General features: G+C 47.0%; 1 protein-coding gene across 1 annotated transcript in view; it reads right to left on the bottom strand.

Moving 5' to 3' along the window:
* Positions 1-833: 833 nt before the first annotated feature.
* Positions 834-18,984, bottom strand: part of TPRG1 (tumor protein p63 regulated 1) — a 76,951-nt gene continuing 58,800 nt past the window's right edge. The window contains exons 5-6 of the mRNA XM_050964826.1: positions 4,556-4,709; positions 834-2,423 (exon numbers count right to left, since the gene is read on the bottom strand). Of these exons, the coding sequence (XP_050820783.1) occupies positions 2,229-2,423; positions 4,556-4,709 (349 nt within the window). The 3' untranslated portion in view covers positions 834-2,228. The remainder of the gene's footprint in view (positions 2,424-4,555; positions 4,710-18,984) is intronic.

Genomic DNA, 18,984 nt, shown 5'->3' with positions numbered 1-18,984 from the left:
TAGAAAGTTCTTGCCTTGAGGAGGGCAGTGCTAACTGACATAACAAATTAAAGGGGGAGAGGAATCTGTAACGGATGCCAAGAAGAAAAATAAAACACATTTGCTTCATTCCTGGCTTGGAACTTCAACTGCTGCCTAGGCTGGAGTCTGAGAAGGTGGTTAGATTTGAAAAATTTTGGTTATATTTTGGGTTGAAATGGATCCATTAAGGGTAACACAGAATAAAAGAATTCAAGAATCGGTAGAGTCCTGTGTGCTGGCAACCCTTCTGGTGTGACCAGTGGTTTCGCCCACTTTCTGGTTTTGGTGGCATGCCAAGCAAACAGGATGCTGCAAGCAACTTATAGGGTATGTTTGTGGTTTGCATTAGATATTCCATGGGCTTTTGATGAACAGCCCTTAAAGGATGGGTGATATTAATCAATGCAGGGTATTAAAAGCAGCTACTGAGGACATGCCCATGGTGTAGGCTATCAGTGAAGACTACAGGAAATCAGATTTTATATCTGGTTCTTATGTCCTTCTTCACTACCCCAGCAGCCTGATGGTTCTTTCTGGCCTTTAACTCTCTGATGCTGCAGAGACATCAGATACTGAGTAAGGTGGAGAACATCCCTTCATCTCGAATGACCCTCTCTAGATGACGGAACTGTTTGGCACTGGAAGATTTCACTGGAATACAGAGCCAGGGCATAGAGAAGAAAAGCAACATGTTGCAAGGCCTGTAGATGAGGAAAATGGGAGAGCCTCGGAGACATCCTTCCCCCCACCCCCCAACAAAATAACATTGTCCACTCACTCATCTACGACCTGGAACCTAAACGAAATACAACCTCGGTGGAGATTATTTTATTAACATCTCAAATGACAATATACTGTGATTCTGATCCTTAAAAACAAACAAATTCTGAGATCCAATTATGCTATCCACGTATCTATTTAGCTAAAATAGTCTGAAAAGTCCAGAAAATAACGTGTCTGGTTTTGTTGGATTTCCCCCCATTCCAACAGCTTATGCAGAATATGAAAAGTTTATGAGTAAACATATTTTTTTATCCTTTAAGATTTATTTCAAGAAATCACTGCTGTCTTTTGCCATGGGTTTGATCTGAAGAGAGTTCAGAGCAATGTGAGTCTTTCCAATGACTCTGAAGGGCTTTGGACAGGTGTCATGTGACCAGAGAAACAGAGAAAATTCCTTCCAAACGTGTCACTGGGTTGCTCCAGAGATTCTCCAAGTGAGCCAAACAGAATTTCAAACACGGCAGCTCTTAAAAAAAACAAGAGATCTTAAAAGGCAAAACTGAGCATAGTGTAGGATGTAATTTCCAGGCACGGATCGGCAGATATAGATGCAAGCACCAAATAATATATCCGGCATGGGAGAGAGTGCAAATAGCTAAATGCTCGTATCAATTCCGGGCCATGTTAGTAAACCTCTGGAGATCAGTTAAGGAACTATTTCTCTGCCGTGTGAATGTTAGCCCTGACATTTGAACTTTGCTGCAAAGTTCCTAGAACCCTGAGATGGCAAACAGACTTCAGAACAACATGGTCATTGAAGAGGCAATGGGTAGCTGCAGGTCTTGCGCTGCAGATTTCCAGGAGCACTTAGGGCATGTCCACACAGCCCACCTTACAAAGCGACTGCAGCTGCACTATGACATGGGCAGTGTAGTCACGCTTTATCGCCGGGGGAGAGCTCTCCCGGTGACAAAAAATAACCACCCCAAACAAGCGGTGGTAGCTTTATCGCCGGGAGGACTGTCTGTACTGGCACTTTTCAGCGCTAAAACTTTTGTTGCTCGGGGAGTGTTTTTGTAGACACAAGCAGTGCAGCCACTGCATTGACATTAGCAATGGGGAGATTGGACTAGACAGGTTAGTTTGGGGTAGAGTTTTTATGAAAGAGATGGGCCAACTTCAGATCGGAACTTCCCCCAAAGTTTGTCAGGGTTCAGGTCCGGAGTCCTGGTTTTGATTCATTTCTAATGCACACACTGTAAAGAGTTTATAACACATCCATATTCATACACAGCAGGGGCTGAAAGGCCCTGGGGAAAACTTTGCAAAGAGCAGGAAATTTGCCCGTGGGCAGAGGGCCAGCACAAGACCTATGCATCACTTAACCTTTGCATCTTTTTAACCTCTAAAAGAAATGGGGCTATATGCAGAATTTAAAGGACAGTGACATCAACAAACAAAAGCACACTCCACCATGCAGAACTTCAAAAGCCAACACTCCCACGGGCAAGGGAATAACCAAGTTTGTTTCGGTTCCCGATGAAAGACATAAAACCCATGTAGGTGTCGATCAGGAGGGGTTGATTCAGGACCACAACTCCGCTGGTTTTGCCTGGTGCCGGGTTCTTGCTCTGGGCAGTCTGAATGGCCCGGATCAACTGAGCAGTGAACTCAGATAGCTATGGAAGGAAGGAGGAGATGACAGGAGTGAGAATTATGTGACGTTCTAAGGAATGAGCTGCATGTTGTGTTTGGCTTCCTTTCTCTAAGCTGAAAGGAAAGCAACCTGTCTCATCCATTCAGTGAGCACTCAACTGTCTGCAGTAAATAACCCACGTAACTGAATCCTCCTCAGTTTGCTATGGATGCATATATACAAGCACCCCTCTCCCTCCTCCGCCCCCAAATAACATTCCTCTGTCCACCTCAGTGGAAAAATGGCAGAGGCCCAAGGTTTAAAGATTTTAATACGAATGTCTGGGTCTCTGCAGAAGAGCTCTGTGGAAGTTCGGAAGCTTGTCTCTCTCACCAATAGAAGTCGGTCCCATAACAGATAATACCTCCCCCACCCACCTTGTCTCTCTAAGTTGTAGGGAGCCACCTCCTACGCATGCAAGGCAGGGACTTTTTGTAGAGGATCAAGGACCAGAGAGATCAGGAAGTGACCTCCAGCCCTTAAAGCCATCCAGAGAATGTGAAGAAGCCAAGCAAGGTGCATAAAAAAACAAGACAGACAGACAGACTGTGTGGAAAGCTGACACGGGAAGCCAAAACAGGTGAGAAAATGGTGACAACGGAGAAAAAGGAAGAGGGAGAAAGTTTGTCCAGTGCGAATGGAACTGAACACCGGGAGTATGGGCTCATTAATCACAGTCAGAGCTGCCAGGAAGGAGCTTGTGAAGAAAGTAGATTTGTGTAAAAGTGAGCTGAGAATCCTCCAAGCGAAACATCTGTGGTATAACAGAAAGAGAGAGAAGGCTCCTTGCCTCATAGCCAGAGCGACAAGAACACCAGTGAGCCGAGTGAGGCACAGCATTGTCTCGATTTGGAGAAACTATGATTTAGGAATGAAGAGGGCAAATAGTAAAGTGGGGAGAAACTACAAAGAAGGGGGGAAAGATTTCAAAGGGGACCCAGGACTAGGACTGCAGGCTGGGAGCTTGTCTCTCTAGAATGGGCAGAACCAAAACCCAGGATCCGAACATCCCCAGACTTGGGGCCTGGGCTCCGGATCCCAAAACTGGAAGAGCGTTTCGATTCAGTGTTCAGATTAGACCCACAGCAATAGGTTCAAGCAACGAGCTCGGATCCAGACCCAGGTTCTGATCCGGGCTTCTGTTTCAGCCCCATTTCTCTTTTTAAGCAAATGCCGGGCTGGTGAGACGTTCCGGGCCGATGGCGCTGGAGACCGATGTGCTGTTTCTCCACAGGACTGGTACATCCTGGGATGTGTCAGAACAACGCACCATCACCTCTGTGCTTCATCACTGGCTGGGAGGGGAGGGGAGGTCAGGCCCCAAGGCCATTGCTTGCTCTGTTCAGACTCCCAGTTAGCAACAATCGGAGCAGTGGATTTTCTTAAATGGACACCTCTTAGGGAGCAACGGGACTCAGACAGCCCCCTCACTGAACCCTTCTTACACAGACAGCAAATTCCAGCTGCTGCAGAGGTCAGCCTGACCCAAGCCCTGGATCTGAACCCTGCCTTCCCCCTTCCCCTCCTCTCCCCACCGCGTTTGTGTATATGGGGGCAGGAAAATTGAGAGATGTGCCCTATCCCCATCATCAGCTGAACCAATACCTAGCATCCAAACACGTGCACCCCACCCAGTGCTAGAGTCCGAAACCAAGATGTGTCGGAATGCCCTTCCGGTACTGTCACTCCTGAACGAAGGTAACGCAAACCAGGACAGCTTCTCCTGCCTGCGTGGAGCCCCATGCACCCAGTGACTGTAGCTGCCACACTTGCCCTGAGCACTTTTGCACCACTTGCTGGGGACTACGCCGCACTCAAACACCTCCACGGGCTCCCCTCGGCACCGAGTGATCCATCAGCAGCACCAATCTCCGGATGAGCCCCTGGCGCCCCCTGGCAGTGGGCAGAGATCCCTCCCCACCATCAGCAAGGAGTGGCGAGCAAGCCGCACCGATCCTGGGGTGCTGCTAAATACAGTTCTGCCCAGCACCAGTTATCTCAGTGTATTGCGGGGACAATTAAGAAATTTGGGCCCCAAACAAACATGCCTTTCACCTTCCAGGCATTCCACAACTATGCATTTCACCTGCTATCCAGAGAACCCGTGCTCCGTACCTGGCAGATGGCACTGAATCTTTCACTACTGTTCCTCACGGGATGTTCTGTGAAAGTTGCGTAAGGGATATCCGTGGCCCATGGATTCCAACGGGACAGGGCAGATGGCTCTTTCAGATTATCCCAGTAGATTCTCAGGCCTTCTCCCTCCCTCCTGGAGAATGAGCAATTCAGACAAAGAAAGGTGTATTACATCAGGCAACTCGTAACAGAAAGGTTAACAATCATCCTGAACAGGTAGCTTTTTTGGAAAAGGGGTGATTTGATCACAGTCTATAGGTATCTACATGAGGAATAAATATTTTAGAATGGGCTCTTCACTCTAGCCTGAGAAAGCTCTAACATGACCTTATGGCTGGAAGTTGAAGCTAGACAAATTTAGACTGAAAACAAAGCATACCTTTTTGACAGCAAGAGCAATTAACCAGTGGAACAATTTGCCAAGGGTTATTCATAGCTTCATAGATTCTGGGGCTGGAAGGGACCTCAAGAGGATTCTCCATCATTGACAATTTTTTAAATTAAAACAGGATGTTTTCCTAAAAGCTCTGCTTTAGGAATTATTATGGGGAAGGTCTCTGGCCTGTGTTCTACAGGAGGTCAGACTAGATGAGCACAGTGGTCCCTTCTGGCCGTGGAATCTCTGAATCTGTGAATCGTATTCTTGGGCAGCAGACTACAAGTGCAATTTGAGTAGAAAGTTCATGTGTGAACAACCTGATTCTCCAAGGAGTTTTAAAAATCACCAAGTACCGATGCCTCTGGTTTGCCTTTACTTTCAAACTTGATAGAGTTACAGAGCCCTAAATGCAAAGTTAGATGCTAAATTTTTGTAGGGACCAGGACTGGGAGTCAGAGAACCCTGGGTTCTAATCCCTGCTGAGAGGCAATCATGACCATAGCTGGGATGAACAGTCCCATCTTTCAAACAAGAAACTTAGTGGTTTCTGCTGCATTCCTCCAAAAAGCTCTCCAACTTCACTACATTTCAGTGCAGTTAAAAGTTGTCTCCCCCTTTTCTTCTCCCATATTGTCTCTGTTCACGGCATAAGGACACCCCAGCTATAAACCACTGGATAGGGTCGGAGATTAGCTTTCAGAACATGAGTGTTGGTAGTTATAGACCTCGTCTTGGGCAAATTGGTCACTTGATCAGGGGAGTTAAAAAAGAACTTCCCTTAAAAACTATGGCCCCAAAAGAGAAGCAGTCACACAAACTCCCTCCAATTCCAGGATATGAAATACCTTGTTTTGCAAAACCAAAACATCCTAAAACCAAATCTTACATCCAAGCTGAAGTCATTGGAGTTCCACCAGCATAAAACTAGAGCAGTCCAGTGGAGAATCAGGCCTATTATTAATTACAGATCTATTTTTAAATGTCAAAGCACTTAAGCACTTGCCTGAGGTTAAAGCATGTACTTACAGTTAATAATGTGCTTAAATGCGTTGCTGAATCAGGGTTTCTAGGGATACAGTGTTATGTACATTTTAGCCTGCAATGTGCCCCCTCATGGCCAGCAATGCCTCTGCCATGCCCTGCTAATGATTTCTCCTTCAACAGGCTTCCGTGACAAACTCCACACAGGCTATTCTTCCCCATTCCCCAGCCCTTCTCCGGGGTCCAAGTTTATTCACATAAATAAAGCTCCAAGATTAAATCTTAAATCCCTAAACACCGTCCACTGGTTTTACTCTCATGTTGGGTCCCAGGCCTGTAATCTCACTAAGGAAAATAATCATCCCAGGTCCTTTGGCTGGAGTCTGCTCACTCCCAACACTCTCCAATTCACCCTACTCCCAGACCTTCCCGCCTGGGCCTTGCCGGCTAGAGCCTCACGTTTCCAGCCCCCAGGTATCAGGGTCTTTCTTACTTCCTGCAGTGATCTGAGCTTCCTCCTTCACTGCAGCTACCTGCTGCCCTTCAAAGGGAATTACCAGATCCAGTCCAGCTATGCCTCGGTGGTAATCAGAGTTGGCTAGCCCCAAACCCTGCAGCCCTTAAGGGGCGAGCCGGCCTGTTATGGCCATATATAAAAGGAAACATATAGTGGTGAGTAGCAGCTTTGCAGGCTCAAATTTTGGTCTGCCCCCCTTACAAGTATGCCAGTGGAAGCTGAGGGCAGGCATGACCTCACACAATCAGGTCCTTGGTTTGTAGGTACCATGGCACAGGAACAATAATGTGCCCAGGTAATCGCGTGTTCCCAGGACAATATTACAATCCCCTGGATGGAGAGTGACTGTGAGCAGACACCAAGGTGGGAAATACAATGAGAAGTTCACCAGGCCAGACCGTTCTGAAATGTGAGTTTATGGTTTCATTCATGGTTCTTAATTCAAATGGTGGCCAGCAATTCAGCCAACCCTTTTTAGCCAAATCCCTTCTAAGTGTTCACTAGCTTACAATATGTAGGTAATGGAACCGGAAGGTTTATTGTTCTAAACCTCTGAAACCAGCCCAGAACAGGAGAAGGTATTTCTATTCAGCTATAAATTAAAACCTGGGCTTTCAGGAAAGAAAAGCTAGTACCTACCTGCTCTGCCACCGCAGTGCTACAGAGTTTCCTGTGTTTAGGAACCCTAGCCCTCTGCTTAGGAGTATAACCCCTTTGGGGATATTATTGTGGTTTCTGCACTTACTACTATGGAAAAAAAAAAAAGACTGATCCAGGGTTTATTTATAGAGTGTACACACTGCAAAACATAGTAAGGATCTTGGCACAATTAGCAGAGGTACTTTCAGACTTTGGACAATTATATTGGAAATTTGAAACTCAATAATTTTTGCATCTAATCCTTTTTTGTTTCTGAAGATTAGAGATCTTTCTCTAAAAAAAAATTTTTTTTAAAGGAAAAGATTTCAGTATGTACCTTCAACACTGACCTTTTTCTCTCTATATACAGCATTTTTCCCCACTCCCCAGCCTGGCAACAAAACCCAAGCTCAGTGAATATTTTATACGTCTGCAGTTAATGGAGCATTCAGGCTTCAGTCCATTCAGAGGTCTTGCACAATGGAATATTAGCTGCTTCACATGTCAATTTGCGTGCAGATTTCATTCCATCCAAAAGGGATGCACATTTGCCAATTCCTCTTCCCAGGTCAGCTCCAGAGTTAGGTTCATAAGCAGGGTCCCAAGGACCCTCACCTACAGCACACTGTCAGTTTCATAATTATGGTAACATACAGATCATGGAGCTGAGCTAAACCTCTGTTTCTTCTAAATGTTGAGGTCTGCATGCATGTCTCAGCCCTGACGTGGAGCAGTGTCAGTCTTTTCTGCTGCAGAGGTTAGGGTGACCAGACAGCAAGTGTGAAAAATCAGGACGAAGGTGGAGGGTAATAGGCACCCATATAAGACAAAGCCCCAAATATCGGGACTGTCCCTATAAAATCGGGACATCTGGTCACCCTAGCTGAGATGTACATGGGATAAGCAGCCACATCAGAAACGAAAGCAGGAGGAAAAATGAAACAGGCCGAGACTTTTAAAGTTAATTTTAATGGGAATTGGGCATCCAGATCCTGTAGGCAGCTTTGAAAACATGAGCCTTAAAGTCCACATGCTAGTGGTGGAGGAGTAAACTGCTCCTGATGGCAGAGTCCTGGCTAACAAATTGTCACAACAATGGTAGGTGTGGCACAGAATTTGCCACTTTCTGGCTCCAAATGTAAAGCTTGGTTTTAAATGTCAAATTCTGTCAATGGTTTCACATTACTGTTCACGGCACTGCAAATGTATGTGATGATTTACAGAGGAACTGTGCTTTAAAAGAAGTGAACACTGGCCATGTGCATAAGGTACTCAGACACTATGCAGATGTCTGTGGAAGAAGGACCTGGAGAGACCCTTACATGCTATTAATTCTATCGCTGATGATGCTCTCATCTACTCCTAGAGTTCTTCTGCCTGCAAGCGCCTCTTCCCCCTCACTGAGGGTTTGGCTACACTTGTGAGTTACGGAGCAATGAAGCAGCCCCGGGCACCCTAGCTTACTACCTGTCCACACTGGCAAGGCACGTAGAGCACTCCGACTCCGCGGCTACAGCGCTGCTGGTACTCCACCTCCACAAGAGGAATAACATTTGCTATGCCTTGGCTACAACGCCCGAGCGTCAGTGAGAATGGGGTGTTGCATTACTGCGCTCTGATCAGCCTCCAGAAACGTCCCATAATCCCCTTAAGTCAAGTGTCCACTCTTGTCATTGTTTTGAACTCGCTGTAGGAATGCGGAAATGCCCTTTCAAAGCTCCGTTTCTGACAGCCGGGCATGCAAGCCATTACTGTGGAAGGCTGTGTGTGAGAGAGAGGCGGGGGGGAGGGAGAGGTCTGCTGCTGTCTAAATTTACAAGACAGCATGCTGACATGCTCTCAGCCCCCAAAAACCCACTCTCTCCCCCACTCCCATGCACACAACACACTCCCTGTCACTCTCCGCACCCTCCATTTGAAAAGCACGTTGCAGTCACTTGCATGCTAGGATAGCTGCCCATAATGCACCACTCCCAATGCCACTGCAAGGGCCTCAAATGTGGCCATGCCAGTGCTCTTGCAGCTGTCAGTGTGGACAGACGGCAACGCTTTCCCTGCTGCGCTCTCTGAAGGCTGGTTTAACTCAAAGCGCTCTACATCTGCCACGCCTTAGCTGTAGTTCTGGAGAGAGTGGACAAGTTTCCCCAGGGGAACTGGTGGAAGGCCGACTGCTAGAATTATCAGGCTTGAGACTGGACAAAAGCAGCAGCAATATACCAAAGGGAACAAAGCGCACTGATCAGAGGGTCAATCGCTTTGAATTCTGTTCTAAAGCTGTGCTGTTTCTCTATCCCTGGGGTACAAGTAGTGATTAGCCCACCTTACTCCCCTCCTCAGATCTCTCAGTCCCACACCCCTCGATCTGCCATGCAAGGGCAAATTCACCTCCAATGGAAATTTTTAATAATTAGTTGAAGCCAACTGAAGCAGCCTAATTGACTAAGGGAGGGAAATGGCAGCTTCCATCATCTCAGCTAGCCGCACCTCTCCCCTACTCATCTCAAAGCTCAGCAAGGGAATTACTAACATAGCCTGGGGCAGCATGCACAGATTTACAAGGAAGCACAGACATTTGTTCTTGCTCAGAAGGTTGGGTGTGTGCATGTGGCCAAAAGGAGCAGAGCAGAAATTCACAGTCCATGCATTTAAAAGGGAGGGGAAGAAGGAAAACTTAAACCCTTCCCTTTAAAACAAAGGTACTGGCAACGCAAAATGCTACCCCACTTTGTTTATTTATCGACACAAAGGAAGAAGCAAGTTGGCACCTAATATTATGGGTATTCAGTGCTGGTTTTCTACTCACTGAATGACCTCAGACACAATATTTTCCATTACACGAGCCCAGAAGACGCTGGCACCGAGTCAGACAGTAAGATTTTCAGAGTGTGTTTACATTCTATCTATGGCCCCAGGCTGTTCCAAACCCATAGGCAGGTGCTGCCTTTATCTGCTCTTTGCTCACCTGGCTCCTAACCAGACCATTCGGAGGCTTCGGGCTCAGACAGGTTAACTATTTGCTGACTCTGGCAGTCAGAGGGGCAAGGAACATCAGGGACATTTATAACCCCAGGGGGAGAGATGGCAACACCAGGCTGTCATGTCTCCAGCAGCATATACCATGAATACATTGACTAGCAGAGAGCTCTTTAAATTAGCAGCCTAAGAGCCAGTGGCTGGGAGCTGAAGGAGACAAATTCAAACTGGAGATAAGGTGCACATGTTCAACAGTGGGTAATTAACCATTGGCACAGCTCACCAAGGGATGTGGCGGATTCTTTACCACTTGGAGTCCTAGGATCGAGACTGCATGTGTGTCTAAAAGATACACTCAGCCACACATTATTGGGCTGTTGGCAGGAATCACTGGGTGACATTCTCTGGGCTGCCCCCTGGAAGCTCTGTTAAACTCCACCAAAAGCTAAACTTGGGGGCAATCACCAGGTCAGATGATGAGATCAGTGGCCAAACGAATGCACTAGAGAAAACAGCTGAGAGTAACAGAATCGTGTATCATAAGCAGAGGTGGGTACATTTAACAGGTTCGTTACCCCACATCCATTTAGTATTCCCCCATGCCTCATCCTGATCCTCTTAGGGACTGCAGTGGAGTCTCCATGGCCCAGCTTTGAGAAAATAGTTTCTTTAGGAGCCGAAATATCTGTGGTTCAAACCCTCTTTTCTTTGCTCAGTTTAATTGGGCCTATAATGCGCTGGCTCCTCTCTCTTGGGTAATATGCCTCCAAGAGATGCTGTGAGAGGTTACGCCCTTTATACCACACAACCTGGAAGAATGATAATTACACACTTAACAGTGCTATTTACAAGGCTACTACCACAGCCTAGGAAGCATGAATTAACAGCAGGGTATAAAGAAGGGGCTTTACCAACAACCCAGTGAGGGGGAAACAAGAAGAAGAAGAGGCAGCCTACAGAAGACAGATAGAACTCCAGAGGAAGACCCACCGACAGGCCATGGAATTAGAAAAGGCTAAGCAACAAAACACAGCCAATCCTAACAACCCTGCGCCAATGGTTGTTCCACAGCACAGGAAATTTCCCACCTACAAGGCAGGTGATGACACCGAGGCCTTCTTACAAAATTTTGAAAGAGCCTGTCTTGGGTACAGCATCCCTGAAGACCAGTACATGTTAGAATTGAGGCCACAGCTCAGTGGACCTTCAGCAGAGGTGGCAGCTGAAATGCCTAAGGAGAAAATGAACGACTATAAACTTTTTCAAACCAAGGCCAGATACAGAATGGGGATAACCGCGGATCATGCCCGTCGGCGTTTCAGAACCCAAAAGTGGAAACCAGATGTGTCATTTCCCAAACACGCCTACTACGTTGGACAGAATTATGAGGCCTGGATATCAGGAACCAATGTTAAATCCATAGACGAACTGCACCTCCTCATACAAATGGAACAGTTCTTGAATGGTGTTCCTGAGGACATAACACGGTACATACAAGATGGAAAACCCAAAAATCTCACCGAGATGGGGGAGATTGGAGCCAGATGGATGGAAGTGGCAGAAAGCAAGAAAGCTACTGTCAAGGGGAATGAATACCTCAGAGGGCACACCGACAATAAACCCTACAACTGAGGGCAACCAAAGACCCCACCTACAACCCAAGGAAAGCCACAGACACCCTATTCTTCCACCGCACCAGTCTCTAGTAACTCACCTCGGCCCAGTGACCCATCAGATGGAAGATGCTTTAAGTGTAATGAACTGGGACATATAAAGGCCAACTGCCCAAAGAACCCCAAAAGAGTGCAGTTCATTACACCACCATCACCCAAAAGATCCCCAGGCCCAGACGCCTCTCAAATACCCTTGGAGTGAAGGGAAATTTTGAGAGTGGGTGGAAAGAAGGTTACCGCGTGGAGAGACACGGGGGCACAAGTGTCAGCTATCCACCAATCCTTCGTCGACCCCAAATTCATCAACCCAAAGAACCAAGTGACAATTTACCCCTTCATGTCACAAGCTGTAGACTTGCCTACAGCTCAACTGCCTGTCCAGTACAAAGGCTGGTCAGGAATGTGGACTTTTGCAGTCTATGACAATTATTCCATCCCCATGCTACTGGGGGAAGACTTGGCCAACCAGGTGAAGCGGGCCAAGAGAGTGGGAATGGTTACACGTAGCCAAACCAGGCAAGCTTCCAGACCCATTCTTGTTCCTGAGCCGTCCACAGATGCCCTGTCTGTGTTACCAGAGACCCAGACAGAGGTAGTGGACCTGGATTCCATGCCAACCACTGAAACAGCCACAGCATCTCCAGTCCCAGGCCCGGAACTGGAACAGCAACCAGCACCAGCAATTGCAACCTCATCTTCAAACTCAAAGCCAGAGGGCGCCAGCGAGCCAGAACTGGCAGAAGCAGCAGACAGCCATACCCAAAAGGCTCAGCCAGAGCCTGAAATACCCTCAGGTGCACCAGCGGAGAGCGGTTCACCAGCAACGGAAACAACCCCATCACCTACATCGCTTCCAGAGGGACCAAGCCCAAGTCCACAGTCTGAGGAAGAACTGGTGACCGCAGCCTCAAGGGAACAGTTCCAGACTGAGCAGGAAGCAGATGACAGCCTTCAGAAAGCTTGGGCGGCGGCACGGAGCACCCCACCGCCTCTCAGCTCTTCTAATCGATCCCGGTTTGTTACAGACCAAGGACTTTTATACAAGGAAATTCTTTCTGGTGGACACCGGGAAGAATGGCAGCCGCAAAAACAGTTGGTGGTTCCAACTAAGTACCGGGGGAAGCTCTTAAGCTTAGCCCATGATCATCCCAGTGGCCATGCTGGGGTGAACAGAACCAAGGACCGGTTGGGGAAGTCCTTCCACTGGGAGGGGATGGGCAAGGACGTTGCCAAGTATGTCTGGTCTTGTGAGGTATGCCAAAGAGTGGGAAAGCCTCAAGACCAGGTCAAGGCCCCTCTCCAGCCACTCCCCATAATTGAGGTCCCATTTCAGCGAGTAGCTGTGGATATTCTGAGTCCTTTCCCAAAAAAGACGCCCAGAGGAAAGCAGTACATACTGACTTTCGTGGACTTTGCTACCCGATGGCTGGAAGCTGTAGCTCTAGGCAACACCAGGGCTAACGCTGTGTGTCAGGCCCTAACAGACATTTTTTGCCAGGGTAGGTTGGCCCTCCGACATCCTTACAGATTCAGGATCTAATTTCCTGGCAGGGACCATGAAAAAACTGTGGGAAACTCATGGGGTGAACCACTTGGTTCCCACCCCGTACCACCATCAAACCAATGGCCTGGTGGAAAGGTTTAATGGAACTTTGGGGGCCATGATAAGTAAATTCGTCCACGAACACTCCAATAATTGGGGCCTAGTGTTGCAGCAGTTGCTGTTTGCCTACAGGGCTGTACCACATCCCAGTTTAGGGTTTTCACCATTTGAACTTGTGTATGGCCACGAGGTTAAGGGGCCATTACAGTTGGTGAAGCAGCAATGGGAGGGGTTTACCCCTTCTCCAGGGACTAACATTCTGGACTTTGTAAGCAACCTACAAAACACCCTCCGACACTCTTTAGCCCTTGCTAAAGAAAACCTAAAGGATGCTCAGGTAGAGCAAAAGGCCTGGTATGACAAACATACCAGAGAACGTTCCTTCAAGGTAGGAGACCAGGTTATGGTCTTGAAGGCGCAACAGGCCCATAAGATGGAAGCATCATGGGAAGGGCCATTCACGGTCCAAGAGTGCCTGGGAACTGTGAACTACCTCATAGCATTTCCCAATTTCTCACTAAAGCCCAGAGTGTACCATGTTAATTCTCTCAAGCCTTTCTATTCCAGAGACTTACAGGTTTGTCAGTTTACAGTCCAGGGAGATGATGCTGAGTGGCCTGAAGGTGTCTACTACGACGGAAAAAAAAATGGTGGCATGGAAGAGGTGAACCTCTCCACAACCCTGAAACATCTGCAGTGGTAACAAATCAAGGAGCTGTGCACTAGCTTCTCCCCATTGTTCTCAGCCACCCCAGGACGGACTGAACGGGCATACCACTCCATTGACACAGGTAATGCTCACCCAATTAGAACCCCACCCTACTGGGTGTCTCCTCACACCCAAGCTGCTATAGAACGGGAAATCCAAAACATGCTACAGATGGGTATAATATGCTCATCTACCAGTGCATGGGCATCTCCAGTGGTTCTGGTACCCAGACCAGATGGGGAAATACGCTTTTGCATGGACTACCGTAAGCTAAATGCAGTAACTCGTCCGGACAACTATCCAATGCCATGCACCTATGAGCTATTGCAGAAGTTGGGACGTGCGCAGTTCATCTCAACAATAAACTTAACCAAGGGGTACTGGCAAGTATCGCTAGATGAACCTGCCAAGGAGAGGTCAGCATTCGTCACCCATACGGGGGTGTATCAATTTAATGTCCTTCCTTTCGGCCTTCGAAATGCACCCGCCACCTTCCAGAGGCTGGTAGATGGTCTACTAGCAGGACTGGGAGAATATGCAGTTGCCTACCTCGATGATGTGGCCATTTTTTCAGACTCCTGGCCCGAACACCTACTACACCTGGAAAAGGTCTTTGAGCGCATCAGGCAGGCCAGACTAACTGTTAAGGCCAAAAAGTGTCAAATAGGCCAAAACAGAGTGACTTACCTGGGACACCAGGTGGGTCGAGCAACCATAAACCCCCTACAGGCCAAGGTGGATGCTATCCAAAAGTGGCCTGTCCCAAAGTCAAACAAACAGGTCCAATCCTTCTTAGGCATGGCCGGGTATTACAGGCGATTTGTACCACACTACAGCCAAATCGCTGCCCCACTGACCGACCTGACCAAAAAGACCCAGCCGAATGCAGTTAAGTGGACTGACGAATGTCAAAAGGCCTTTACTCAACTTAAGGCAACGCTCATGTCTGACCCTGTGCTAAGGGCCCTGCACTTTGACAAGCCATTCCTAGTAACCACGGATGCATCTGAGCGTGGTATAGGAGCAGTTCTCATGCAGGAAGGACCGGATCACAATTTCCATCCTGTCGTGTTTCTCAGCAAGAAACTGTCTGAGAGGGAAAGTCACTGGTCAGTCAGTGAAAAGGAACGCTATGCCATTGTGTACGCCCTGGAAAAGCTACGCCCATATGTTTGGGGATGGCGGTTCCAGCTACAAACTGACCATGCTGCGCTAAAGTGGCTTCATACTGCCAAGGGGAACAACAAGAAACTTCTTTGTTGGAGTTTAGCTCTCCAAGATTTTGATTTTGAAATTCAGCACATCTCAGGAGCTTCTAACAAAGTAGCTGATGCACTCTCTTGTGACAGTTTCCCAGAATCCAGTAGTTAAAAAGTGTTCTTAAAATGTAAAAGCCTGTTAGTTATATACTTAGTGGTATATGTAAAGGTGCATGTGTTGTATTAATCTGTTTATTTTAAAGTTCTAGGAAGAAATCGCCACCAGTGAGGTTCCCCACTGTCTGCAATTTGGGGAGCGTGTCATAAACAGATAGCTAAGGGTTAATGTCTCTTTCACCTATAAAAGAGTTAACAAACAGTAACCTGAAACACCTGACCAGAGGACCAATCAGGAAACAAGACTTTTTCAAATCTGGGTGGAGGGAAGTTTTGGGTGTGAGTCCTTTGTTCTTGGTCTGTTCCTTTTCTCATCTCTGAGAGTGATCTTTCTATCTCCTGGCTTTCTAATCTTCTGTTTCCAAGTTGTAAGTACAAGGATAGTAAGACAATAGGTTTATATTGTTTTCTTTTGTATTTACATGTGTGTAGTTGCTGGAATGTGTTAAATTGTATTCTTTTGGAATAAGGCTGTTTATTCACTTTTTTTCTTAAGCAATTGACCCTGTATATTGTCACCGTTATACAGAAACTATTTTTAATGTCCTTTTCTTTCTTTTTAAGACCTGTTGGAGTTTTTCTTTAGTGAGGACTCCAGGGAATTGAGTCTGCAGCTCACCAGGGAATTGGTGGGAGGAAGAAGTCAGGGGGAAAATCTCTTTGTGTTAGATTTACTAAGCCTGACTTTGCATACCCTCTGGGTGAGGGGGGAGAGAGATTTGATCTCTCGGCACTTGTGTTTCCAGGACTGGAAGCAGGGAATCTCCTAGGGTTGTCCAGAGAGGGGAGCCTGGGAGGAAGTAACAAGGAAACAAGGGGTGGGGGTTATTTCCCTTTGTTGTAAGACTCAAAGCATCTGAATCTGGGGGTCCCCCAGGGAAGGTTTTGAGGAGACCACAGTGAGCTAGGCACTGTATAAGTCCTAGCTGGTGGCAGCAATACCAGGTCCAAGCTGGTAACTAAACTTGGAGGTTTTCATGCTAACACCCATATTTTGGACACTAAGGTCCAGATCTGGGAAGAAATGTTATGACAACTGCACAACCTGGAAGAATGATAATTACACACTTAACAGTGCTATTTACAAGGCTACTACCACAGCCTAGGAAGCATGAATTAACAGCAGGGTATAAAGAAGGGGCTTTACCAACAACCCAGTGAGGGGTTTGTCATGCTTTCGGAAGGCTTGGTTGCAGAGGAAGGTAAAGACAGATTTAAGAGGACTCAGAAGCAACTGCGCTTGGCAACGGCGTCCCTGCCTATCATCCTGGAGCTCACTCACCAGTTCTGGACTCCGCCTCGACTCCGCCTCCATCTCCCTCTTCCCAATTCCCTCTTTGCTCTGCCCCCTCTGCCCAGCCTGACAGAGCTCATTAAATCCTGAGTGAAACAGAGCGTCGCCTGTGACTCTGTCCCGGCCTGCACACCATTTCCTAGCACGGAATCCCATCTCCTCTCCCCCTTCATCTCCTTCTCCCTATCTTGTCCCCATGGCCTTCTCCCTGCCGCCCCGATGCCTGGAATTCCCTCCGCCCTGAGTGCCAGTCCTCTCTTCCTTCACGTCCCTCCTCCATACTCATTCCTGCTGTTAAGACTGCAAATACCCCCAGGTCATTTAAAATACAATCCCCTGCTCATTGTATTGAATGAGAAGGAACTAAGCCAGAACCTTCTCCTGGGTCTCTCAGTGCATTTAGCTCTGCCTCCCTGGCATTTAGAATTGTAAGCTCCTTGGGATGAATCTCATATTATACCAAGCGCAATGTCAGTGCACATATAATGAAAGAGCAGGCACAAGTTCCTCTAGATGTCTATAACAGGCCTCCCAGCATGCTTGGGAATATCACATCATTGGCAGACTGCCCCACGGCTGCCCGGGAGTCTAAAGTCTGTTATATTCATGGCCAGGCCAATCCTTAAGGGAGTTTTCACCGTTTAGTATGCAGTTAGTTCTCTACACACCAAAACTCCGTCTATACAGAAACTTCCACCTCTTGAAGAGACAAGTTTACACAGAGCTGAAGGAGAGCTCTGTGTAAACTCAAAAGCTCGTCTCTCAGCAAAGAAGTTGCTCCAATAAAAGATATTTCAGGAACAAGGTGGGTGAGGTTGGTGATAAAAGCGACCATCCAGCCTTTTGCACTAACAGTTTTAACTAAACTGGTTTAAAATCACACCTTAAATTGAACCAACGCAATTCTGCAGCTAGATAAGCCCTTGCTCTCAACACCATCGATTCCAGCCTCTCGTATGTCAAGGTTTCCTCACTCCACTTAAGCCAAAGGACCCGATCCGAACTTTTTGCCTTTCACCCTTTCCATAAGGAAGCAAAAATGAATGTTTCATTTGTTTTTTTTCCTCTCATGATTAAAAAAAAAAATAAGTAAAGTAAAGCTGCTTTGTTGTCTGGACCGAAGACAATGGAGGACTTTAACCTTCTTCCTAGAGCAAATTCAGCCACAGCTCCTTCCCATAGTTTTATATTGTGCTTCCATCTTGTCTCATCAGATATAAAAATTCACATTGATCTTGGTTCATTACATCTCTGGTTAGTCTGGTGACTCATTTCCGCTGTACGCTGTAATAGCCCAGCATTTCGAAAAGAATAGACCTATGGAAACAGAGCCCAGTCACAGAGCACAGTATGGTATCCTGCCCCAGGCAGTTTAGGAAGGAAAAGTCCATCCCATAATGCACCACGGGCCAGGTTTTCAAAGGCATTTAGGCTCCTAAAGGTACAGATAGGTGCCTAGTGGGATGTTCATAAGGTCTTAAGCAAGTTAGGTGCCTTAATCTCACTGAATTCAGTGAGAATCGGTTGTTGTTGGAGGATAGGGGCTTGTCTAGTTTCTAGCTGGATTCCTCACTGAGCTTCTCATGGGAGCCTGGTCCAGCTCCTGTGGTAGATGTAACCACATACAACTATAGCAAAAAACTCCTTCAAGTGAGCGGAGAATGGACAATTTTCTCAGTGAAGTCTCTCTCTCCCTCCCGTACACTTTCTGTGACAGATATAACAATATTGCAATATCCTGGACAAACCTTATTGAATTGAGTTTAATACATGTGGAGTTCATTGTATCGAAAATGCAACTGTTTATATTTTATTGTGAGATTGTATGCAATTTAGGAGGAGGGGGATGCTAATGTAATTCCCCTGGTTATCAGTCCTTTCAAGCCATGCCCTGGAGACGTTTGCATATACTAGTTCAAACTGGCTTCTCCAGGGACCCACAGACAAAGAAAGGATTTTTGGATCAATAGCCTGGTTTTACACAGCCTCAGGCCCTTCTTCCCGATCCAGCAAATGCAAAGGACCCTTGCTTCATAGACGGCCCCAATCCTAAGGGAAGGATTGAAAGGACAGGGCGTACCCCATAAGATTGTGAGCTGAGGCTATTATGCACTTGTGACCACAAAAGAAACCCCTTTAGGGGTTTGAAGGACACACCTGCCAGAACGTCTGTTGGAGATAGTTTGGGGTAGGGGAGATGTCCGGTAATCTTATAGCAGGCATGTAGGTCCTTTTATTGTTTTAATGTTTCCTCTGCAGTGCTT

This window comes from Gopherus flavomarginatus, chromosome 8 (assembly GCF_025201925.1).
Source record: "Gopherus flavomarginatus isolate rGopFla2 chromosome 8, rGopFla2.mat.asm, whole genome shotgun sequence".
In the NCBI taxonomy this organism is placed as follows: Eukaryota; Metazoa; Chordata; order Testudines; family Testudinidae; genus Gopherus; species Gopherus flavomarginatus.
The sequence above is the reverse complement of the archived record's forward strand: the minus strand, read 5'-3'. Positions and strand labels throughout refer to the sequence as shown.